At 53.3% G+C, this 24,665-nt stretch overlaps 2 protein-coding genes across 3 annotated transcripts in view; one reads left to right on the top strand and one right to left on the bottom strand.

Moving 5' to 3' along the window:
• Adamtsl2 (ADAMTS like 2) overlaps positions 1-6,814 on the bottom strand; it is a 32,092-nt gene extending 25,278 nt beyond the window's left edge. The window contains exons 1-7 of one of the 2 annotated variants that reach the window (XM_075985545.1): positions 6,613-6,814; positions 4,708-4,798; positions 4,014-4,156; positions 3,293-3,368; positions 2,090-2,192; positions 1,282-1,427; positions 1,033-1,156 (exon numbers count right to left, since the gene is read on the bottom strand). In XM_075985545.1, the coding sequence (XP_075841660.1) occupies positions 1,033-1,156; positions 1,282-1,427; positions 2,090-2,192; positions 3,293-3,368; positions 4,014-4,156; positions 4,708-4,797 (682 nt within the window). In that variant the 5' untranslated portion in view covers position 4,798; positions 6,613-6,814. The remainder of the gene's footprint in view (positions 1-1,032; positions 1,157-1,281; positions 1,428-2,089; positions 2,193-3,292; positions 3,369-4,013; positions 4,157-4,707; positions 4,799-6,612) is intronic. The other variant, XM_075985544.1, reaches the window with a different exon arrangement.
• A 7,048-nt stretch (positions 6,815-13,862) lies between these two features.
• On the top strand, positions 13,863-23,419 carry Mymk (myomaker, myoblast fusion factor). The gene is made up of 5 exons (XM_075984448.1): positions 13,863-13,997; positions 18,465-18,579; positions 19,942-20,090; positions 22,726-22,842; positions 23,270-23,419. Exons 1-5 carry the CDS (start codon positions 13,863-13,865, stop codon positions 23,417-23,419), a joined length of 666 nt encoding a protein of 221 aa, XP_075840563.1.
• Positions 23,420-24,665: the final 1,246 nt, after the last annotated feature.

The raw sequence follows: 24,665 nt of genomic DNA, 5'->3' as shown, positions 1-24,665 counted from the left end.
CAGAGGCAGCATCACCCAGAGCACAGGCCCTGGCTGGTGGGCCTTGTGGCATCTGACATGAGCTGAGTGCTCTAAAGGAGAGGCATTGCCTGACCTCTGACCTCTGACCCCTGACTCCATCTCTGCCTCGAGTCCAGCAGAAAGTTGTGCAGCAGGCGTGTGGAAAGAAGCAGGGGACAGAGGAACAGCCCAGCTTTGCCACACTCCACCTTTCGCAGGCCTCCAAAGAAAGAGCATCTGCCCACCACACTAGGGAGACACTTGGCATGCAGATTCAACTCCGTACACGCAAGCAGCTGCTGTGCCCACCCCTCCTTCGTCAGACTCCTCCCTTTGCCCTATACTGGTGCTTCATTCTTGGTGGCCTCCTGCAGGGACTCCTGGAGCCCGTACTGATTTTGTGATCACCTCTCATGTGGGGGCAAACAAGACTTCTTGGCTTCGTGGGCCTTCCAGGGGTCTCAGTAGGACTCCCTTGCCTCCCTGGGAGGACTTGAGCCTTCAATTCCCACACTGAGCCTCAGTTTCCCCATCTGCTACGTGGATTTCAACTTGCCCTCCCTTCCTTCATAATAACTTAGTTTGACTCCGCACACAGTTCTTGGGACACAGAAATGCATTCTGTATGCCCTGGCTATCACAAGTGATACATGAAGGTCTGTCTCACGCGTGGATCCCAAACATGAGGGTCAGATGCAAATGCCAGGTCATTAAACACAGCACTAAAGAGAGGAGTCTCAGTCTGAGCCCTGAAGCCAGCACGTCCAGAGTCAAGTCCCACACACTCCAAGACTCATGCCTCAGTTTCCCCATTCCGTCCTCCCTGAAGACTGCCTCAAAGGTCCCATGTGATCCCATACTGTGTCCATTGGTGTGCAGGTGATATAAAGAGCCCCTTTTTATGGTCAGCAGGAAGGAGCCTTACACATCTGCCTGGGCCTGGACAGAGAAGGAGAGGACCCAGGATAGGACACCTACCTGGCGGGTGGGATGCAGGGCCACACCCACTCAGGCTGCCACACCCGCTCTTACCAAGATGATTGTTGCCCTTCCGGTAGTTGCCCGTCACGTGGGTGCAGCTGCTCCCGTCCCCCTGGCAGACACCGCACTTGTCCAGCGTGTGGGTGGAGAAGAGCACTCCGTCACAGCCAATGGGCTGCAAGAAAGCAAGGGGAGAGGCCGCTGGGGCACTGGGACTGGCACAGGGGCGCCTCTGCCTCTGACAGGCAGGGTGGCCAGCGCAGTGAGAACGGCTATACTTTTGGTACAATGTTTAACAACCTCACATTTTCCAGACACGCAAACCCCTCTCAGGTCGGTGAGCTTGCAGGAAGTGCCGTCGCGGGCGGGCACCATGAGCTGCCGCTGGCCGTCCACAGTGGTACAGTGCAGATCGCATGGCTTACTGGAGATGTGGACGTAGTCATCTGGGGAGGGGGGGTGAGGTAGAGAGTCTCAGGGGAGAGGGTGCTGGACCCGTCCCCTCCCACTAATACAGCATTTTTCCATTACACAGACAGGGCAGCCGAGGTTTGAAAAGGAAGGACCTGACAAAGTGCTGATAGCAAAAATGACATGAGCCCAGTCCAAGTTCCAAATTCTGCCTCCTTGTGAGCGGGCCTCACACCTGAGACCCACAAAAGGGTTTCCCGTGGCAGAGGAGCTGGACACCTCAGTGTTTCTACAGGGTGGGGGAAGAACGGCTCATTTACACTGTGCCTGAACAATTAGTTTCCTCTCCCATGGGGAGAGAGAGGGAGAAAGGTGGGCGTGGAACAACATGCAAGACCCCAGTCCCATGAGACCTCGGCCAGTCCTCATTTGGGCTTGTCTGAGCTGGTTCCTGTCTAACCCCTGGGGACAGTGAGAGAGTCCTGACCTCTGAGGGCAGCCCTGCAGGAAACTCAGCTCTACAATCTGTCCCTGGTGATGTCACAGGTCATGGGGTTGAGAGGGAGGGAGGGGACAGACCTCCAAGCCCTCTTCTAGAGAAGCGTAAATGACCAACGCAGCCTTCAACAAGACCTGGCTCTGAGTCTTGGTTTCCCCACATGCCCACCCGTAGAGCTTATTCCTGAAGCTCAGGTACCCGGGTATAGAGGCTTCCATTGGTATGCCCGGCCGTCATACACACGGGAGTTGAAGGAGACACACTGCTCTTCGCGGAAGCTCCTCCCATCCGGTGGACACTCCTGAAAGAAGAAGGCGCACAGGCTCCAGGAGGAACTGAGCAGGAAGTGGCTACAGATGATTCTTGGTGGGGGGGGGACTCAGTCCATTTTGCCCCCTGCTCCCGGTCTCACTCCCCTTCACCTCCAACTACTCAGAAGGGACAGTGATTATTCTTCCAGTACCACCAGGTACCAGCCTTCCTAATATTCTGATTTTCACCTTGACCTTGGGATAGATGGGACACTGGTGGCTCTCCCCACACTCCATCCTCTGGCATGTGGAATCTCCACATGTCTACACACCTGGGTGCAAAGTGCCTATAACTAATCCAGTGTACTTGATGGCTACACACAGGGACTGAATCAGCAGGAGTGGACTCTGTATAAAGAACCTTCGGCATACAGGGGGCAATTGCCCATGCTGGAGATAGACTCCAAACTAGGTTAGTGTCTGTCTCCTTCAGGAGCTCATGAATGACCACCAAACTCTGACTCCGCGACTAGCAGTGGCCACTAGATTCCCTTCAGCTCTCACACCCCACGTGCACACAGCTGGGCAAGCCAAGTAAGACAGGTAGACCTGGCACCTCAACCACCATGCCCTGCTGGCTCTCTGATAAGCAGCCAGGTTTCAGACTGACTTTGGTCCCATAGAGGGTACTCCTCAGAACCCTGGCTAGAATCAGTGCCTCCTCCCAAGCCTCTGCCATCTTGGCATCCAGCCAAGGCTAATGAAACCGTGCCTGCAGGCACACCTAAGAGCTGGGGCAAGAGGCCTGGGGTGGCTGCCCAGCAAGACCGCTTCATAGGTGGGAAGAAGAGGTAACTATTGTGGCTTCTTGTTGTGCAAATGTTCAAGGCATATTGGGACTGTGGTGGAAGACCCCCGCTTCTGAAACTGTTACTTAGATTTCCAGGAATAGTTTGGAGTCCAAGCCATCCTACCACTCCCAACATGCAGGAGACAAAGCATGCAGCATCTGATGCATGATGGACCCAGAGTTAGCCTGGGCATTAGCCAGCCTATGCTGGACTCTCCCTGAAAGGGCTGTGGCAACAGAAGGATGTCCGTGGTGTAGGGGCAAGACCAAGACTGAAGTGCTTCAGGCATCTGGTCTCACCTGCACTCTGCAGAGCTGGTACCGTTTGGACGTGCCCACACAGGTCCTGTTCCCTGCTCCTGGAACAGACTTCCTCCTGGTGGGAAAATGTGGTACCAAGCCAGGATTGGAGTGGCAGCTATGGGTCCTGACACCTGCTCTGCCAACTACGAGCTTCCAGTAGCTTCCCAGACTCCTAGGATGGCATCTGATTCCCCTCTGTATTCCCAGTACCAGCCACAGAGTTATACCGTGAATAACAACCATGTTTGCTGAAGCCCGTACTAACATGCAAACACATGCGATGTCATATGTGCCCAGAAACATCAGCTGGCTTCATGCTCTCCATGTGATGCCATGGATGAGGAAACCGATGCGCAGAGATTAAGTGCTCTGTCCAAGGTCACACAGCTTTGAAGTAGCAGAGGCAAGACTCAAACCCAGGTCCCTCTGAGAGCAAAGGTTCTTAAAACTTTGCCTGTGCTCTTCCCTGCTTCAGAACACAGGGGAGGCTCACTCCTCAATGGTAGAGCTCTAAAAAAAGCCAGAACTTCCTATTTGACGCTCCCTCTCTGGCACCCCAGAACATTGTTGCTAAAGATCTCTTAGTAGCGCCATGCACCGTGAAGGCCAATGGAAAGAGGAGCCTGCATATACCAAATGCGAGCCCAGGAGAAAAGTCACCAGCTCATGGATCAAGCTGCCTCTGCTCACCCTCCCTTGGGGCTTTCAACAAACTCACCTCTGTTGCAGACAGTGGCGCTCCTGGGATGTCACCCCACCTCCACAGCTTCGGGAGCACGCTGTCCACTTGGTCCACTCCCCCCACCAGTAGGCAGTAGCATCGGCACCCCCCTCCAGGCTGTTGGATGTGGGGCTGTTGTCCTGGGTGAAAAGCCCCCCAATAGTGAGCAGAAGGTTCAACCACAACACAGGAGAACCTACACCCCAAGCCCCACAAGGCATTACTGGCAGCTGAGGGGAGCAGATGACGCATCCTCTTGAGGGGCTGCTGGCTAGGTCTCTCAGAAACCTGAGTTCAAGTTTCACAGGTGACTGGAAAGAACCCTACTGGAGACTACCTGTGGGCTGAACCTGGAGTATATCTTAACCTACCTTGCTTTCTTCCACCTGCAGGCTCCCCTCACATATACCTCCCATCCATGTATTTTACTCTAGGCCCTCGATGGAAGGAGAGACACCAGACACCCCTCACATTCTGGCTAGCTGGTCAGGGACTCCAGGATGGCCAAAGTTCCAGCTCAGGGGAAGGTCTAACAGGCCTCTGAACAAGTTTCTGGAGCCCAAGGGAACAACAACACCCCTGGGCATGTGCCCGCCCTTACTGCACAATCCCCAAGGTCAGCCCACTTGAGAGGGAGCTCAACACTGGCTGAGAAGCTGGTGGAGGGTGGGCACTGGACAAGGCTACTCACCGAGGCCTCAGTAGATGCTGTACCCCCAGCCACAACGGCCATGGCCAGCAAAGACCAAGCCCAGTGTGAATGTTGCCATCTGCCGTCCATCCTATGAAGCAAGACCACCGTCACTATCAGTTGAGGCCCTGCTTTGGGGATAGACTCTCAGGGTTCTCCCAGTGCTCCATGTGGTAAGGTTATCTGGGATCCTGTGGTAGCGGCTGCCATCTGATTGAGACGGAGCCATCCATCTGGGCTCAGCAAGCAGTTTGTTAAGTGATTACAGATGTCTGCCCGGCTTAGGCACAAAGGGATGATAGGAGTGCCAAGTCTGAGACACCCTTCATCTAAGGTCTTCTGCCAAGCTTTGCCCCTGGAGAACGGCTGTGAAGAACAGAGACAGCCAAGGAGGATGGAGGCCCAGCCTGGTAGAGCAGTCATTATGACGACGGATAGGAACCGGGCTCAGTCCATTGCCTTGTCGAGCGCATCTTGGGAGTTTTACCTGCTTAACGTGCAGACCACGTAAGAGAATGACCACCCCATAGGGTTCATGAGGGGTGTCCTCCCTTTCCTCCCTACTTTCACTTGTCCCTTGCCCCATGATCCTCAGGAAATGGCAGCCTTCCCTTGTCAGAGGAACATCCTCATAGCCGGGTATTCAGTATTCTGGTCCTCGGGTGGGGCACAATCCAGGAGTCTGGGGCCTTCTCTCTTGCAAGAACATGGAAGTGGGGGAGGTGCAGAAGGAGGCACAGCTTGTGCCTGTGTGTGTAATGGGCCCAGGGCCCCTGTTCTGACTCCTTCCCAGCAAGCTAATACCTGAAACTCCAACACCCATCAAGGGGGAAGGAGAATCAAATGAAGGAGAGCATCTAGCCCTGCTGCCCCAACTCTCAAAACTGCTCCCCTGAGCCTCAGCATAAACCTTGTCTTTGCAGGGGAGTTTGTCTCAGGTGGGTGTCAGCTGCCAGTGAGTTAGACAATGGATTTCAGAAAACAGCAAGTCTAGAGAGAAAAGTCAGCTTACCCAAAGCCACACAGTCAGGCAGCCTACTGCCCCCACACCCCACAGCAAACTCAGGGGCCCAGCCCAGCACCCACTAATTCCAGGGAAAGAAAGTCTGGAGATTGTCTGCACCCTCGAAACACTGACACCAACTATGTGCTTCTCTCTCTCTCTCTCTCTCTCTCTCTCTCTCTCTCTCTCTCTCTCTCTCTCCCTCCCTCCCTCCTGCCTTCCTCCTTTTCTCTCTCCCTCCTTCCCCTCTCTCCATCCCTCGCTCCCCAAGCACCTGCAGGTGTGTGGGAACTAAGCCAGCAACACCCTTACACCCAGACTGCACCCAGACAGACCATGCATGCAATGATACTGTGGATCCTGAAGTGGGGAGCTTCATCCTTGAGACCCCTCCATTGCACCAGCTGCCCACCACCTCCCCTACCCCATCTGTCTGCTCTCCCCCTGCAGGTCTCCATCTGCATCCCCATTTTTTCACACCGAACCCCCATCCCACATAGTCCCATTGGTGTCCCTGGTTCCCCAGTCCCTGCCACCCGCCGAAGACAGGTGCCCAGTCAGTCTCACACTTGGTTTTCATTAAGGCTCCCAGACACTGCTGGATTCCAGCCAAGTCCAGCTCAAACAGGATCCATCTCTCCCTAGGGTCCAAAACCTTCGCTAGGCCCACAGCAGCGGTTTGCAGCACAGACAGCAACTGCTAGCACCAAGGCTGTTGCCTCAGGGCCACCCTGCCACTGTGTGGTGCAGCTCGCTCCCCCTTCCTCTGTAGATAAAGACCCTCCCCAGGGGCTAGGATATCCCCCAACCCCATTCTGAGCAGCTGTCTGGCCTGGCCTGAGCTGTATCTCACACCTCCCAGAGACCACAATATGAGCTGGGACAAGTATGTGGCGGCCTACCTCACCCAGGGTCAACAGGTTGTCCTCCCAGAGAAAGGGGTGAGAGCTAGCTGCCAGGTGCACCGTGCAGGAAGAGGAGGGCAGAGAAGTGCGGGCTCTGTCTGTCTCTGGTCCTGCTTCCCCAGCTGCCTCCCTCTCCCACTTCAAAGAGCATTCAAGGGAGGGGGTTCCCAGGAGGGGCGCTCAGCCCAGTGGCTGCTCTGTGGCCGCAGCTGCCTTTATAGCTGTCAGGCAGACGGGGAGGAACTCACACTTCCCACCGCTGCTCCCCCGCCCAGCCTGCTGGCAGCTGGCCGGGCGCACACTTTAACCCGCTCTGCGCCTCTGGAGCATGGCCAGGCTGTCCAGCTGCCTGCTGGCTGCTGCCGCCACAGTCCAGAAGCCGTGAGTGCGCCTGGGACTGGCTTGCCTGGGTCTAGAGTGACTGACCCTAATGGAGCAACTAGCCTGAGGTCACGTGGAGGGAGGTTGACAAAGGTGGAGGAAGAACCCCTTGCCCCACCCATCCAACTTCAACTTCCATAGGAGGCTGGGAACCATGTGTTGTCCAAGCTGCCAACTCCCATTTACAGGGAGACACTGAGGTCCAGAGGTTGTGTGCGTCCAGGTCACCCTCCATCCTTGGAGAACAGACCTGAGGAACTGAGGGGCATTCAGAGATCAACCAACCAATGGCTCCAGAGAGAGGAAGAGGTGCTTCAGCCTTCTGATCAGATGCCTAGGAGGATCAGGTTGAGGGTTGGCATTGGGTATTTGGCAGATGTTTGGTATCAGTTTGGCTGGACCCCACACCAGCTGGGCAGCTAGTGGCAAGCCAGCTGAACTCTAGGATTCTGATCTTGCTGAGCTGGAGCTGAAGGATGCCCAACGTCAGTCCTACCCGTGAATTCTAGCAGACTTCAAGATGTCTGCCTTGATGTGTCTGGCTCTCCAGAGCACTGCATCCTGGAAAACAGGCCCCTTCAAAGGGCAAGTGATACTGAAGCATGAAGTGATACATGAAGATGGCTCAGCCATTTCATCCATGCCCCTGCCTCCACAATGTAGGGACTGGAAGTCCTCTTCTTCCGTCTCTTCATTCTCCCTCCCTCCCTGCTGGATGGTGAGCTTCTTCAGTTACCTCCTTGGGCTGCTCAGCATTGTACCCTAGGGAAGTACTGTGTCTGACCACCAGACAAAGTCCAGAAACAAAATGACCAGGAGTAACAATAAACACTCTGCCTTGCAAGGGGTTATGTTGGGGAACAAGCATCTTCATTATCTGTACTTTACAGCTGAGACACCAAGGCTGGGAAGTGGAGAGACCTGCCTAAGGCCACACATTAAAGCTGGGACAGATATGAGTGCCATGCTCCTCTTCCACACGCCCGCTCCTTCTGCCTGCTTCTTCAAAGCTGCCGGCTGGCTCTCCCATCTTAGAGCCTGAAGGGGGTCAAGGGATCAGGTCTCACGCTCCCCTTGTTCTGTAGCAGCTGACCTTAGGGTATTCAGTTTCTGCTCTTTGGCACCCTGACCTCCCTTGACCCTTACCCAGGCCCACACTGCCCCCTGGGGCCAGTGAGCTGAAGCACAGACATTCTATTACAGATCACAAAGCGCACACGCATGAACGCACGTACGCACAGGATCTCACTCAGACACAGATCAGATCTCTCTTATTCTGGAAGCCTCTGCCACTGCTCTCCTCCATCCTGGCTGACTACCAGGCCCTGCACAACCTGGAACAGACCCAGCCTCTCCTGGCACTTCTGGCTCCCACATGCCCCAGTGCCAGGGTGACTAACAGTTTCCCTTGGGAGGGACCCCGCAGCCCAACTGACACAACCACCTAGCATCTTCCCTCAGCCTGGCAAAACACAGGCCATAGTCTGGACACCTGGAAGACATACCCATGGGGCCAGTATCCCACTGGCCTTGTGACCTCCACCAGTGTGTGACCCTCTAAGACTCTGGCTCCCTGCATTAGCTGTGCCTTCTTTCCCCTACACCTGACTATTTGGGGCTTCCAGATTCAAGACTCTATGGCAGCCATGGCGTGACTACCTGGTCCACAATGGGCTGAGGATTTCAGAGAAACAGAAACAGACTCAAAGTGCCCCCCACACTGCTCTTCTTCCACACAGTGATAACTGCTACTCTCTCTATCTTCAGTGGGTTCCCTCACACCTGTGAGGGGGACACTTTACTGTCAAGTGCCCCACATGATAAAAATGTCATGACGTGCCAGGGGAGATGCACTGAGAAAGAGAAAGTCCTGTCCTGCTTTCCAAATGGGGGCATTTCGTACTGAGTCCCATAAATCACCTGTCCATGTAGTCCAGGAAGCCACGGTATCCCTGTTCTCGGTTCCACCCGCTAAACTTCTGGGGCCTGAGGTAGCCTAGAGTCACCAAAGGAGCCAGCAGCTCCAGGCCTCTGGTCTGGCTCCTGTCCGACAGCCTCAAGGCTCTGCCTCATCACTCTTCCCCACAGTTGAGACCCCCAAGATGCTCCTCTGAGGCTTTTTTTCCTGGGAAGCTCCCCCCCCCCATTTGGCTGGAATGGCCTCTCTGACTTGAGGCTGGGACTTGCCCTGAGGTTTAGCTCAAAGCAGAAGAAAGGACATTTTGAGTCACTACCCCTCCACCCAGTGTAAGCTGCCCAGAAAGGAGACTGTAGACCCCCGAGAGACAAGAAGGTTAGAATGTCCTGGGTCAGACCACCACACAGACTTCTGAGTTCGCCACCCATCTCGTCCAGGAATACTGGCTTTTTGTGGGGAGCCTACACATGAAGCTCAAGTTGGGGAACCCAGGCCTCCGGCTAGGTAAGACTCCTCAGGCTACTGTGGTCTGAGATTCCACAAAAAGCGGGGGTTTCTCTGCCTCCATACCTAATCAAGGACAGGGTTAGAAGCCCTAGGGTGACCGCAAGTGAGCGGTTGCTGGCACTCCATCAACAGAAAGCTAAGAAGCTGGACACCCAGGCTCATGCTAGGTGGGAAATGTTGGTACTGCAGGTGTGTTGCTCCTGGGACATCACAACTTGCCCATGGTTGGTGTGGACACAGTAACAAAAGCCAGGGACAGCCCAGGGGACCTGCTAATCCAGGAGAAGTTCTCCTGCCCAAGGGACCCATGGGCATCTCCACCAACTTCTATACCTCTAGCCTGAATCTTCTAATCCAGGTGTCAAGACAAATGTTATAAAGAATGATAAAAAGCTTGATAGGCCTTCTTGGTTAATTAGGGCTTTTGAGGTCCAAATACAAATGGATGAAAGGTTTTGAAATAGCTCTTTCAAGCCAGATTACATCTAGAAGCTTGAGTGCTATATTAAAACTTAGATTTTTTTTTTGTAGAGAAGATTTACAAGTTATGTCCAAGTTCCTGGGTCCACAGAAAAACCTGGCCTATAGCTGTCTCCTCTGGCCTCATGCAGTGAATGTCATTTGCCAGACAGTCTGGGGGTTAGGTAACAGCAGGGAATCAGGAGTTGAGACCCAGCCCTGCTCCAGCACCCAGTTCCAGAAGATAGCCAGTGTCTTTCCACAGTGAGAACCCACCAATACGTGGGGCAGACCACACAATTCTTACTAGAGGACTGGCCTGCCCTGAGCCCCTCGGCCTTGTGCAGATGCCAGCAGAAGTTCGTGGGGCCGTACGGCACACGTTTCCTCGGCCTTCTAGCATGTTAACAGGCTGCAGTGTCCTGAGGTGCTCATGCTTGTGACAGCCGCCAATCACAGTCCCTGTGTTGCACACAGACAGAACCCCAAAAGGCAGCCTAGACACAGACCTCAAAGATAGAATTAAAGAGACTTGAAGCTTGTTTTCTTCTGCCAGGTTAACTTCAGTAGACCCCAGACAGGAACAAGGCTTCTGTGCTCTGAGGTGACCCACTACTGTAGGCCGAGTGTTCAAAATTTGGAGGAGGCCAATACAGCAGCTGGCACAGGGCTCCTGGGCTGGGCAGACAGACAGCTGTCCTGAAGGCTGAGAGCTCAGCATTCCATGCGTGTCAGCACCTCTATAAAACCCAGCCACTCCCTCAGCTGAGGGGCTAGGGAAGGGGGAACCAACTGGTCAGCCCTCGCTCCAAGCTTTGTGGCCTAGAGGCTGACCCTTACACGGTCCCACTGGGACCATGCCACCTGCTGGGCGGAGAAGGGATGCCACCTGGAACTGTTGGGCACTGAAGCCAGGTCATGCCAAGAACCCACGGCACCCACCCATGAACCAAGACAAGAAGGCAACAGCTCGGGGCCCCTCCAGTCTCACAGGACAAAGGAAAATGAATGACAAGTCCAGGCAGTCTGATATGGCTGGGTGACCTTGAGTGAAACCTCGATCTTCTTTTGTAAAAATGGAAAAGGCCGCAGTTTGCACCTGCTGGTTGCCAGAAGACCCGTGAGGCACAGCACGAAGAGCTCTCTGCACATGGCTAGCCCTGGACAAGCCCTGTGTGTATGTGTGATTTTCAAGACCTGTGTGCACAGGCAGGGCCATGGGCAAACAGCCACACTCTGAGCCAGGCTGTGTTCTGAAGGACGCTCGTGGTTTGATGGCACAGCTGTTGGGGTCTGCTGGGCTAAAGCACAGAGCAGATAGGGAGCTGGCAGGCGGGGCGTCGAAGGTGGGAAGGACCAGGGTAGCTGGCTCTGTTGGCCTTGAGCCTGCCCAGGTGGACCCTTGACCCCTTCCCTCAGTCTCCAGGGGAACGCCTTCTCCCAGGGCAGCTTCCTGACTTGCCATTCTACTTACCTCAACCCTAGGCCCCAGGCAAATCACTTCCCCTGCTCCAGAGAGACCCAAGGGTCATTTCAGTCCTGTTCAAGACTGGATGCCTTCTCCAGAGTCAGCTGGTCTGTGGCCAGGCAGCCAGGCTGGGATGGGTGCCACACACGTCCACCCCCTAGGGGGGCAGCACCCCAGGCCCAGCCACCTGTCTCTCTGCTTTGAAACATCTTCTCCTCAGCACCTTCCTCTTTAATGGCTATAGCATCTGTACAGCTCCACTTCCTTCTCCTTCCCGCCCCCCACCCCACCCCTCTCTCTCTTCCTGAAGCTTACAGCCTGGCTTGGAGTTCATAGCTGCAACACACAGACTCGTGCACATACCCACACATGTGCGCGCTCACACACACACAGCTGTGGAATGTTTTCCTGCTTCTGGGGTTTATGGCTCCAGGGCATGTGCTCCTTGCCACCTCCCCAAGGCCGTGACATCTTGCCTATTCCTTCTCCCCCTTTAAACTCCTGCAGGGAGCTGAGGCTGAGTTAGAACTGTGGACCACTGAGGGGAGAAGTGGCAGGCATGGGAGACCCCACCTGAGTTGCTCAGGGGCAACCATGAAGCGCCCCAGCCCCCATCACCAGTGTTCATATAGCAGGGACTGGTTTTCCCATTTGGAAAGGGAACTGGCCCCAGACTGAAATCAGCCCCGCCTCCCTGGATTTTCATTCATTCTTTTAACAGCCATTCATTTCTCTGGTATTTGTTGAAGACCCACAAATACTAGGTTGGGCTTGAAGGGGCTATGGCAGAGAGCCAGGCAGACAGATCCCCTGCTCAAGACCCAAGCAGTTCAACACCAGCATCTCCATCAGAGAGAGTGGTGAGGGCCAAGATAGGAAGGCTGTGGGGTTGGGGGAGGGGCAGAAGAAGAGCGAAGGAATCTCTTGGCTCACTATCTGTCAATCACAGAAGTCTTCATCTCAGACACACTGTCCAGGCTGGGAGTGAACCAGGCCTTAGCTGGAACAAGGGACAGGAAGCAGAAGCTGGGGGAGACACTGTATCTGACAGGAGAGCCTAGCACGTGCAAGGGCTGGGGTGCGCGTCTAGGTATGGATATGGGCAGCTTGGGATCTCTTTGAAGAGTTAAGCTTCCTCCGGGGACTGAGAGAACCTTGGAAAAGCCTTAAGCAGAATGTCAGGGCCAGGTGTGTCTCAAGTTAGATATTTCATTGTGAGCAGGAGAAATGGATCTCAGACAACATCAGACAAGGGGCTTCCAGAAAGGGATGTGGGAGTTGGCAGTTGAGTAGGGGTGGAGCAGCCAGGCCTCACAGAGACAGGAAGCCTACAACCTCTCCTAGAAAAGCCCACTAAGGGTGTATTGGTACTTGAGCCTGTTATACCCCAAGGTCTAGGTACCAGGGCGAGGGAAGTAGGGGAAAGCCTTCTGGCCCATCCAGCCACCAAAGGAACTGGAGCAGAACAGCATGGACAGATCTCAGGGTCATTGTACAGGAGCCAAACCCTGAAGAACACACACTATGCGATCCACTCTTAAGTTCTATGAAGTCAGGCCCAGGCAGAAATCAACAAGGGTGGCTGCCTCTGTTAGGCAGCAGTGAGTAGCTTGCCAGAAAGGGCATAAAGGAATGTCCTGTCCAGGAGCCCCGGGAATGAACATTGAGTATCCCACAGGTGTGTGCACCTGCCAGAACCCTTCAGCCTATGGGATTAAATTCTGTGCACAAATAGCAAAAGAAGTTGATCACCAATAAACCTGAGAAAGAGCTGGCCTGAGAAGCTCAGACCACACACCCGTTGTTCCTTGGCTGGGGGTTGAGGGGTCCCTGCCAGATGGTTCCTCTATGACATTTTGCAACAGGAGAAGGTGATTTCCTGAAATCAGGCCAAGGAGCTGTTGTTAAAAGAGGGCAGGAGAGCTTCAAGAACAACAGCTTTCCAACTGATAAGGTTCTGTCTGCTTGCTTAAGGTAAGAAACAATGTAACTAAACAGAGAAGGCGGTGGGTAAGCGGTTGAGTAAAACCTGCCCATGGGCCGGCTCTCCTTAGAAAAGAATTGGTTAAGTTTTAAGTTTTTCTCACCTCCTGCACCCCTTTGACCTGTGACCCAAATAGCAGTACCCTTGACATGTTCATCCTAGGACAAAGACCTGGATGGAACCCCCCCACCCCCGCCCTGCCCTGAGAGTCCTACCTCTAAAGGAAGAAATACAACTTCATTGAGGGAATGAGAGAGAGAGAGGGGCGGGGGAGAGAAAGGAAGAGAGAGAGGGGAGGGAGAATCCGAGGCAAGTGCAGGCCACATGGTACGGGGCATCAGCTGTTGGACCGTCTCCATGTGTCACTGGACACATGCTGCCTTGGGGCACTTAAGCCCTCCTTGTGGGCGCTGCCACAGCTGCAGTCAGGGCCGCTGAAGAAGCGAGGAAGTGGACTCCTTTTCTCCCTGCCCTGGAGAACAGGAAGGCCTTCACCACCTTCTCTCCAGCCGGTACCTTCCTCCTGGTCCATGGGGGCAGTTGTAGCCAAACTGCTCCTACCTACGCTCAGCAGCCTGGCCTTCCTCCCCACCGTGAGCATCGCGGCCAAGAGGCGGTTTTACATGGAGGCCATGGTCTATCTCTTCACCATGTTCTTCGTGGTGGTAAGTGGGAGCCTAGGAGGAAGACCTCACAGGCAGGGTCGATACCATTGTCTTGTGCCAGGTAATGGAGAAAGAGGATTTGGAAGAGAAAGGTATGGGTGGGGGTATCCTGTTGACTGGAAAGAGAGGTTTTCTGGTGTCTGTCTTCCTCTATGGACCTCAGTTTACCCATCTGTGCCAGGAATTTGGGAGAGGGGAGCGGCTGACATGTGACTGATGGTCCTGTGTCAGTTGAGGAAAACCTTTGCAGGCTGCTTCTTCTTGGGCTCCCCGCACCCTCCTCTCTACCAACTTTGTCCCGGAGCTGCTGAGCCAGGGAGAACAAGGGGTGAGTGAGCAAGCTTAGCAATGGATCCACTAGGTTGAGGGAAGGTAGAGGACCTGGGTGATCTAACTCCAGAATGGGAAGTTCCTCCATTGAGAAGGCCAGCCTCTCTCTCTGAATCCTTTCTCTTTCATCCTGTTAATGTGTCTGACACTGGCTGCTTCTCAGTTCCCTCTCCCCGCTGTTCCCTGGTAACGTCCTGGAGTGAGTCTCTTGTTTTCAGGGGCACGTCTGGCACTGGCCAGCTTCTCTGAAGTCTGGTGTCAGGGCCTCTGCTTCTCCTCACCCCCACCATGTGTCTGTCTCTCTCCCTCCGTTTCTCTCACTAGTCCAATGTCTAGTTTTCTCTCCGCCTCTGTCTCTCTCTGGGTCTTTTGATAACTAGAATTACACCCCCATGGAGTTCACCCTCCTCCTCTTCTCCCTGGTCTGCCCTCCTCCCGTTTCTTCTCCTTACCCTCTGCGTCTCTCTGGCTTTATCTACCTATCTAACTTGCTTCTGTCTGTCTATCTTATCTGCCATCTATCTAATTGTATAATTATCTACCATCTATTTATTTATCATTTGTCTTATTGTTCTAATATACCTATTCTCTATCTATCTATCTATCTATCTATCTATCTATCTATCTATCATCACTCTATTATCTGTCTACCAACCATCTGTCCCTGTCCATTCACCTACCCATCTATCCTCTCTGTCTTAAAGCTCCCCCCATCACTATGCCCCGGAGTCCTTCTGAGTACCCTCACCCTGGTCCTCACTGCTGTCCTCACCAGGGGCCACGCCATCTCCCTCACTGCTCCATAGCCTCTGTTTCTCTCTATCACACCCATCCCTCAGGAGTTTGTGTGGTGTGTGGCCCACACGTTGGTAGGATACGTGCCCAGGGTTGGCAAGCAGCCTGTTAGTCTCCTCCTTAAGGTAGACAAAGCTTTGGAAAATAGTGTTCGGTCTCTAGGTCCACCTCTCCCAGCAGCAGGGTCTCAGTAGGCAAGAGCCTGGAGTGTGTGAGCATACTTACCTGGTTCTGAGTGAGTGAGGCCACGGGCACACACACGTGTGTTCACACATCACTCAATATCCTGAGTAAGCCAGAGTGACTGTCTAGCAGTGGGAGAAGCCGCCAGCGCTTCTGGGCTGACAGCATTCAGAGAGGGGTTGGCACATGTCTACCTCCTGGTTGTGGTGGTCCCAGCAGTGAGTTTCTCCAAGGCAATTGGAAGCTCTAGGGTTCTGAGTTCACTTTAGGAGGGGAGGATATTAGACCATGACACGCCACAGCAACCAGGGTGAGGAGGAGCTCACCATCACTCATGAGCCTAAGGTAGTGATTTACATTTGATGTAAGAGGAAAGTTTCAGAGAAGCTGGGCCACCAATGTCACCACGAGTACCACTGAGATCCTGGTCTACCTACAGTACTTTCCCACAAAATGTCACTTGTTCCTCACGAGACCCTGGTCAGTCAAGGTCAGAGCCAAGACGAGACCCAAGGTCAGGGACAGAAACCAGGTTCTTGTGGCTAAGGCCCACATTAGATACAGCCCAGAAACTCACAGGCTCCGGTTAAGTCACCCTGCCTGCCTGGGCTTGGGCTGGCCTACAGCTGCTTCTGTGCCAGCCTCAGAGGCCCACCCTGCCCCACCCCACCCAGAGTGGCAGGGCCAGCTGTCTCCTATGACAAATGTCCCCTGGCCTCAAAGCCACAGTCTGTGCCTCCCAGAGTTCTGCCTTCCACGTGGCTCCTCCAGGACCCTCCATGGCAACCACCAGTTGTGTGGTATGCTGATGCAGAATACAAGGATGGCTCTTGGTGTCAGTTACCCAAGAGTGGGCCTGATTTATTCCAAAGAGTCCTGCTCTCTCCTGTCCTAATTTTATAGCCATCGAGTCTAAAAGCAGGTTCTAATCTAGGAATCTTGGACAGCAGCGTCACCTCCGTATGCTGAACAGCACAGCAAATATGCTAAAAAGAATGAAGGATTTGAGTCTTAATCTTCCCGGGAGTCTCACAAGGGAGACAGCTGTTTCCCTGAGCCTATTGACTCAATAGCACACAAAGCCACAATTAGATAGTATCAGCCTATACCCACATGTTGCTTTCAACATGCTTTTTGGGGGGCTGGGGGCTGTTTTCAATGCTTTGCTGACTTTAACACATGGTCTTAGCCCTGGTCACCACATCTCACACAAACATACATTGCTCTGAGTCAGGGGTGTAAAAGAATCCCAAAGGAGAAATAGAGAATATAGAACAATCAAAGTTCATGCGTTCAGCTGAGCCTGTAGGACTCGGTGACGCTAGAAATTCAAAGGTTGATTGCACTGTTTGTTCCAGAGGTGAGTTCATTCTCACTCACTGTGCGTGAGTGCAGCATGCTAACTGACCTCAAAGCACAATATTAACTTGGTTTGGGGTTGGGTGAAAGTTTGATTTGCAAAGGCAAACTTTGAACAGCATTTCCCAGGAGAAGCATTCCCTCTTGGGGTGCTATGTTATGCAATTATCATCAGGGTCTCCTTGCCAGCCCCGCAGAACAGGTGCTCTCACTCCATTGGACAGAGGAGACCAGCCTCTTGCTTGCACCCCTCGGCTAGATCTGCTGGGTGAACAGCAGGGTTGGAGCTCCTGCCACACCCAGTTATGTCCTAGCCCAGCCCGGGTTGGGCCAAATCCACCTGCCCTCTGGGGAGGGAGTGTACCCATCACTGCCTTGACTCCTTGGGCAGGAGGTGCCCCAGGGAAATTCACAGTCACACAGAGCCCAAAAGAACCTCAGGGCCTGAGGACAGTGAGATCCCCTGCTGGAAAACCTCTGGCCCTCCCACAGGCAAGCACACTACGCCGGGATCCAGTCTAGTGAGGCTCTTCTGTTCCTCATGGGGAAAGTTACCAATGTTTCAGAATCTCACAGCGAGAGAGTTTTACTTGTTGGGGGGGGGGGGTCTATACAACAAAAGAGTGCACAGATGTTACAGAAGGTGAGATGTGGCTTTGTAAGGAGCTGGAAGAGCAGGAGCCCCTCCCAGAGCTGAGTTCCTTTCCTCTTCTGCTCACGAGCCTCGATCTGGTCCCACCTGAAGCTTGTCCTCCCCTGAGCTAAATAGAGCTCACACCTAGTAGGTTAGCCTCCTCTTCCCCAGTGCCCCTTTAAAAAAAGTACCCAAAAGCTCAAGGCAGCATCAAAGCTCTGGGTGAGGCTGACCCGACACAGAAGCTGGACCACCGCCTCCCTCCCTTCCCCTGGATGCTCTCAATTGACTGACAGTCCACGTGCAACTGCAATCAGCAGGAGGTCTCTAAGCTTCTAAGGCGGGCCCCACTGTGCTTGCCTGACACATCCATCACCCAGGGTCCCCAGCCCCTGTGGTGCCCCTGCTGCCTCCAGACAAGAGCTGTTTTCCAGCTTGCCTGCTCCCTCCTGCTGAGCTGGGCTCAACCAAGAGCTGATTGTGTTGGCTCCCGGGCTTGTTTGGGCCAGTCGCACTTGTCAAAATAATTATGTCATGTAATTAAATATTACTTAAAACGATGAAATGTGAAGGAAGAGGAGAGAGAGAGAGAGAGAGAGAGAGAGAGAGAGAGAGAGAGAGAGAGAATGACTGCTTGGAAATACTTCATATAGGGCCTTTTGCTTTAGCGCAAAGCTGTTCAGCTACACGTCATGAACATGCCTGCTAGAGTATCGGAGAGAGGTGCAGAAAAGAGAGTGGCAGGAATCAGCGTCTGTTTTGGGGAGTCTAAGGTCCTCCTCCTTTTTGAAGGGACAGGGGTCCAAGATTAAAAGCTCAAATCCAAAGATTGATGCGGGAACACGTGTGCACTTTCACATCAGCCCAGGGGCAAAAGGGATGTGTGTGTGTGTGTGTGTGTGTGTGTGTGTGGTGCTTTAGGGTCCCCTCCTTAGCAGGCTTCATCTGTGTGACTACCAGCTTTGGGCCAGTGGTAAGAGAGTCTGAAAGTGATATTTACTTCCAGGCCTCAAGGACTCACCTAGCTAGGGGGAGTATCCAACTGTGTGCCCTGACTCACAGAGCCCACTAAGGTCTCGCAGCAAGTGAGGGGTCTGTGGCTTGGGACCAGCTCTCGCCCACCACTGATGCTCACGGCCTGCTGACCTCGTGTGCTTTCCCTGCAGTTCTCCCATGCCTGCGACGGACCCGGCTTGTCTATGCTGTGCTTCATGCGCCGCGACATCCTGGAGTACTTCAGCATCTATGGGACAGCGCTGAGCATGTGGGTCTCACTAATGGGTGAGTAGCTATCTCTGCCAGTGGGTGGGAGCCAGTCTCCAAGACCAGCCAGAGCCCAGCCCATCTCTGAGATCCTTTCCCTCCTTTCTGCTTTGCAAAGCCAGCGACTTAATCTACTAAAAAGAAGCACACACATTTCTTAGCTACCTACAGTCTCGCTTTTTCTAATCCTTCAGTGATTCCTGTAATAAGCACTTGTAACACTGGGAAAGCAAAGGCACACAAAGGAGAGACCAAATGTGTCTCCACACTCAGTTCTGCAGAGACCACCATGCCCTCAGTTCAGAGACTTCATCTCCCAGAGCATCCTCCAGGCTCAAGGGAACATTTGCTCTTAGGGGTCATCTTCAGTCCTGGGTTTTAGGCGTGGGGTCATTCAAAATCCTCACCTTGGACCTGGGGTAAGGCTTAGTGGTAGAGCACTGGCTTGGTGAGCAACAGGTTTCATCCCTTGGTTCCATCTCCAGCACTGCGAAAATTTGAAAAAGAAAGAAGGAAGGAAGATGTCCTAGTTAGGGTTTCTATGGCTGTGAAGAGACACCATGACCACAGCAGGTCTTATAAAGGAAAACATTTAATTGGGGTAGGCTTACAGTTTCAGATACTTAGTCCATGATCATCGTGGTGGGAAGCATGGTGGCATGCAGGCAGACATGTTGCAGGAGAAGAAACTGAGAGTTCTACATCTGAATCTGCAGGCAGCAGGAAGAGAAATGAGGCACACTAGGCCTGGCTTAAGAGTCTAAGACCTCAAAGCCTACCCACAGTGACAGGCTTCCTCCAACAAGACCACACCTACTTCAAAAATCACACCTCTTAATAGTGCCACTCCCTGGGGGTGGAGTGGGCCTTTTTTTTTTCAAACCCTCACAGAAGGGATGGAGGGAGGAAGAAAGCAGGAAGGATGGAGGAAAGAAGAAAAAGAAAGTAAGGAAGAGAAAGAAAGGGAAAGGGAAACGAAAAAAGAAAAGAAGGAAAGAAAAGAAAAAAGAAAAGGGAGAACCAAACATACTCAGCCTTGTTTCTCAGGGATGCTGTCACAGGTGGCTGTGTTTATTTGAGGGTCCCTCCTGAGACTCAGCCCTATACACCACTCACCCACTCACATATCTCTGGTCTTGAGACTTTTGTCCCAGAACTCCCAGGAAATATTGATTACTCGACCTACCATGTAATCCCAGCCACCCTGATCCAGGGAAGCAGCATCCCCTGTTTCCTCCAAATAAACGAAAATTCAGACCCTGTGGGGACCAAGCGGGTCCTTTGGGTACTTCAGACTGAGAGGACACCCAATGGGTCCCCAAGGGTGGAGGCACAGCCAAGAGGAGGGAAGCAGCTCACCATGCCCATGCATCTCTCCAGCCCTGGCCGACTTTGATGAACCACAGAGGTCAACCTTCACCATGTTCGGTGTCCTCACCATCGCCGTGAGGACTTTCCACGACCGCTGGGGCTATGGGGTGTACTCAGGCCCCATAGGTACAGCCATCCTCATCATCTCTATGAAGTGGGTGAGTACTATGTATGTCTCGGCTGACAGGGTCCAGGGACCCTGCAATTCTCCCATGACCTCGCTTTCTCCTATATGGGGTCCTATACCTCATACCCTTATATGAAAAGTGGACTAACATAAGAATTGAGCCAAAACCCCTAGAGTCCCTAGAAATGATAACTCATGTTTGAACCCTATTCCTTGCTGGTGCATCAGTAATTACTGATCCTCAGTAAAGCCAAAACTCCTTTTCTCTGCTCTGGGTCCAATACCCACAGGGACTGTTTCTAAACACAGACATATACATGGCTTTTAATTTACCCAGAGATCAGGAGACCACTCATCATCACGACCATCACTGCCTTTATTTCATCAACATCATCATTATCGTTCTGAGAGACAATGGCTGCTTACAACAGCTGTTTGGAGAGCAGCTAGGTTGAGCTGGAGAACCTGCCTGAAGGGAGCAAGCTTTGGATATAGTTCTTGTGAGAAAAGAAGGTTTGAGGTGGGGGTGGAGCAGAGTTTTAAGTAGGACTACCCCTGGAGGATGCCCTGGTGCCTGGCACTTACTCTGCCCTATGCAGTCCCAAGGCACTCCTGGCCGCAAGGCCTGGAGCCCACCTAAGCTAGCCAACATGAACAAGGGTCCTGACGGCAGACTAGATCCGGGGATGTCTCCTTGGCCCCACTCAGAGCAGTCAGTCCCAAAACACAGACCTGGAAGGTCAACAGGCTTTAGATCAAGCAGGTAGCAGCCCAGGTCCCAAGTTCTCACCATGCCTGTGTATGTTCAATGCAAGACCACTTTGGATCTCAGGGTTCCCCTAAGTAGAACCCCAGCAGTGCAGAGCAGGGCAGGCAGTGCTTCAGAGGGAGGGGGGTCCTCCAATTCCTCTGCAGCAAAGGGACAACCGGTAAAAGCCGGCAGGAAGCTTCCAAGCCGTCTCCTACTCGTGTAGGCCCTGAAGAACCCAGACTTATTCTGCTTTTTGTTTAAGGGTAAAGCTAAGGTACACACAGTTCAGCAGACAAACCTGCAGCCCCAGTGAGCAGTGGCTGCTGGACTTGGCCTTTAGCGGGGCAATAAAGAACTTCTACCTCGCTCTAATTGGGGAGAAGCTGGCCCTGGCTGACCCTGGAGACCAGAGCCTCCTGTGGCAAAGGTGCTAGGGTTCTGCACAGTTAGTTAACAAGCTGGAATGAATAGACATGAAGGCTCCCTCTGATGTTGCTTCCTTTTCCCGCCCATCATGGCTCCTTTGCTACCCTTGGCTGGGTCTGGATCTGACCAGATCTTTTTAAGATAGGTCTCACTTTCTATCTCTGCCTGACCTCCAACTCACGGAGATCCGCCTTCCTCTGCCTCCTGAGTGCTGGGATTAAAGCCCAGTATGCCCATCCTGACTGAATATGTGTGTGGTAGTGTCCTCCCACTAAATGCCAGGCTTCCCAGGTCTCTGGTGAGAACGGGAGTGAGAGAGGCTGTAGCCATCCACATCTGGGGCACAGATCCCATCTCCCAGACCACTAGATGTGTAGGTTTGGACTTGTTTCTTAGAAAGGGGATAGCATTCCTTCCCATGTCTCACCCTTTGGGGGAAGAAGTATGGGAACTTCTTCATGGAGAGCAGAAGCTGAGTTAGATGAAAAACAGGGGCTCCCAGGGCAAGGAAGGCCCATGGGTGATCTTGGATATTCTTCCCCTCTCTGGGGCTCCAGGGTTACAATTGCGGGATTGACCCCATGAAGGCTTCCCAGGCCACTACCACCTGCACCCAGGAGAATTAGCTTTACCCACAGCACTGACGCCATTCACTGAATCCTCAACTCCTGTTAATAATGGCAAGTTAATAATGCCGGAAACATCACACCGCCACTCATTTGCTGGTAAAGCCAGCTCTGGCCAGCTGTTGATGGCCTTTGTGTTTCCAGTGTATTCAGTGACGGGTGCAGCCAAGGGCTGCTGTCCTGTGCCCACTGCATGCCCCGGATGGTGGTATGTATAAATGGTCCACCGCACTGAAACCTGAACCATCCTGGGTATAAAATACCTCTGGGCCCCAGGGGTCTGCATTCCACGGAGGAACCATAGGTATTCCATCTCGTCTGTGTAATACCTCATCTTCCCAAGCTTGAACACACAGCAGACCCTCACATAAGGCAACAGGGCCTGAGAAATCAGGGTAAATGAAAAAGGATCACTGAGCCGGTAACGCTGATCGTATTTATCTTTATGTCACTGAAGTCCCAGACTGCCACACAAACCACCTGGAGAGGAGTACAGGGCTCATGGGTACCAAATAAGCTGATACCCTTTCTCTGTTAACAGTCTCCATGGGAATGCCCCATAGCTGGGAGATAGGAGTGCATCAGTGGCCTTGCTCCTTCCCAATGAGGCAACAAGGGCAGTGGGGTCCCAGAGAGAACTGGCCTAGAGATTCAGGCAGAGATCTCTGTCAGTTTTACTTCAAGGGGGGCCCAGTCCTTGCAGAACTGACAAATGTGCTCGGGCATGCAGAGGAATAGGGGTGCGGTACTTCTACCTGAAGATGGTAGGGGACGGCAGTGGGATCGTGCCCAGACAACTCAGGAAGGGACCCTTCCCTGTGCTGCACCCCAAAAACCTTAATGTTCTCACCTTGTGCCCACAGCTGAAGAAGATGAAGGAGAAGAAGGGTTTGTACCCGGACAAGAGCATCTACACTCAGCAGATAGGCCCCGGTCTCTGCTTTGGGGCCCTGGCCCTGATGCTTCGCTTCTTCTTTGAGGTACCAGGCCTGTGGGGAGGGGATGGAGCCCTCCAAGAGCCCTCTGGAAATGGCTCAGCTTAGCAGAAGATTGGCTGGCTTTACAGGGAGGCTCCCAGTCATGCATTCTGTTGTGGTGGGAATTGAAGTTGGTACTCCTCAACCCCAGTGTGCCAGCATTATAGCTGCGTGGACCTGAGGGTCCCAGGGAGTCAAATCAGGCCCTGACTTCAGGACGTTTACATGTCCTAGAAGACTCAACATGCATGTCCTGGAAGAGACCAGGGGCTGATGCCCGGAACCAGGGGACAGGGGACAGAGAGAGGCAGAGAACCTTTCAGCCATCTTCTCAGGGTGGGACAACTGACCCCTCAAGGCACCAGATGGCTAGCAGAGCTTAGTTGAGAGATGGGGCCAAGGCCCCAGACTGACTCGCTCTCCTCCACAGGAATGGGATTACACCTATGTCCACAGCTTCTACCACTGTGCCCTGGCCATGTCCTTCGTCCTGCTGCTGCCCAAGGTCAACAAGAAGGCTGGGAATGCGGGGGACCCCGCGAAGCTGACCTTCTCCACCCTCTGCTGCACTTGTGTCTGACCACAGCCCCTGTTCTGGTCCTGACTTTCTGTCTAGCAGCCCTACCATCTCTCTCAAGATACTTCCTACTCTTTCCCATGTGGTGTGTCAATGAGAAATGGTCTCTTCTGCACCCCCAAGAGACCAACAGTCTTGCTACCCTCTGCTGAACGCTGCTTAGGGACCCACGGACTCCTTGTTCACCAATTGCTTCATTCCGTTGCAGGGGGGAAAAAAAGGAATTTTCTCCTCCAAGACCTCATAAGCATAGGTATGCCCGGCAGAGCTCTAGGTCAGTAGATACTGGTCACAGTCCCAGCCCAGCAGCATACACAACAGAGGTTATCTTGTCCCCAAATCCTGCCTGCCTGGATTGTCTGTTTTCTCTAGAAAACTGGTTTTGCCACTTCTACCCCTTGCCCAGGTTCTGAAACCTCTCCCCACCTTTTAGGAAGCTGGAGCCAGCGAAACCAGCTTCAGCCTGGACCCAAGCTTTAGCCAGGTCTTAGATCAAGCCACTCAGAGTAAACTTCTAATTGGCCTCCAAGAATACCTTACATACATCGGTTCCTAGAACAAGTCTGTACGCTAAGTGTTACAGTTCCGGTCTTTGGGGAGTGCCTGTCAGGGTCAGCAGCTGCCCTAAGGGCAGGTGCTGGTAGACACAGAGCTAAGTCTGCTGCTAGCCTGGGTACCTGGGTTGGAGGCGGGGTTGGTCTTCAGTTTATTTTACACTGTCCTGAAGCTTACTCTGGGGCCCTGAAGGAAAGGTGGGTGCAGGCAATACCCCTGGGCCAGGACTTGCTGGGACTGTACTGTACTGTGGGCAGTCCTGTCTGTGACAGACTGGGGACCAGGGCATGGCAGGGCATGAAAGGGCATGGCAGCCACCACAACAGCTTTCAGACATCACCTCACAAGCCTGCATCTCCCCAGCACCCCCAGTCATCCCCTTTCCTGATGACCCAAGGCCCAGCAGGAAGTTACCTACACCTGTCTGGGACTTATTAATGTCTCCAGATGGTGCCACTTCAAGGGAGCAGCTACCCACATCCGGTCCCCACCCACTAGGCCCTGGCAATCTCTCCTAAGTCACCTCCTGTACCTCCTAAGGAAGCCAGCTCCACCACTTGGTTTGAATGTTCCTCTCTTCCCAGCTGACCCCTCAGCCTAGCCTTCTGGATGCCTACCTTCACGAACACCCACAACTCCGTGTTTCTCGGCCATCTCTAGCTGTCCCTTCCCTACCACCATCCCCTCCAAGCCC

Source organism: Microtus pennsylvanicus, chromosome 9 (genome assembly GCF_037038515.1).
Source record: "Microtus pennsylvanicus isolate mMicPen1 chromosome 9, mMicPen1.hap1, whole genome shotgun sequence".
Taxonomy (NCBI): Eukaryota; Metazoa; Chordata; class Mammalia; order Rodentia; family Cricetidae; genus Microtus; species Microtus pennsylvanicus.
This window is presented reverse-complemented; position numbering and strand designations above follow the sequence as displayed.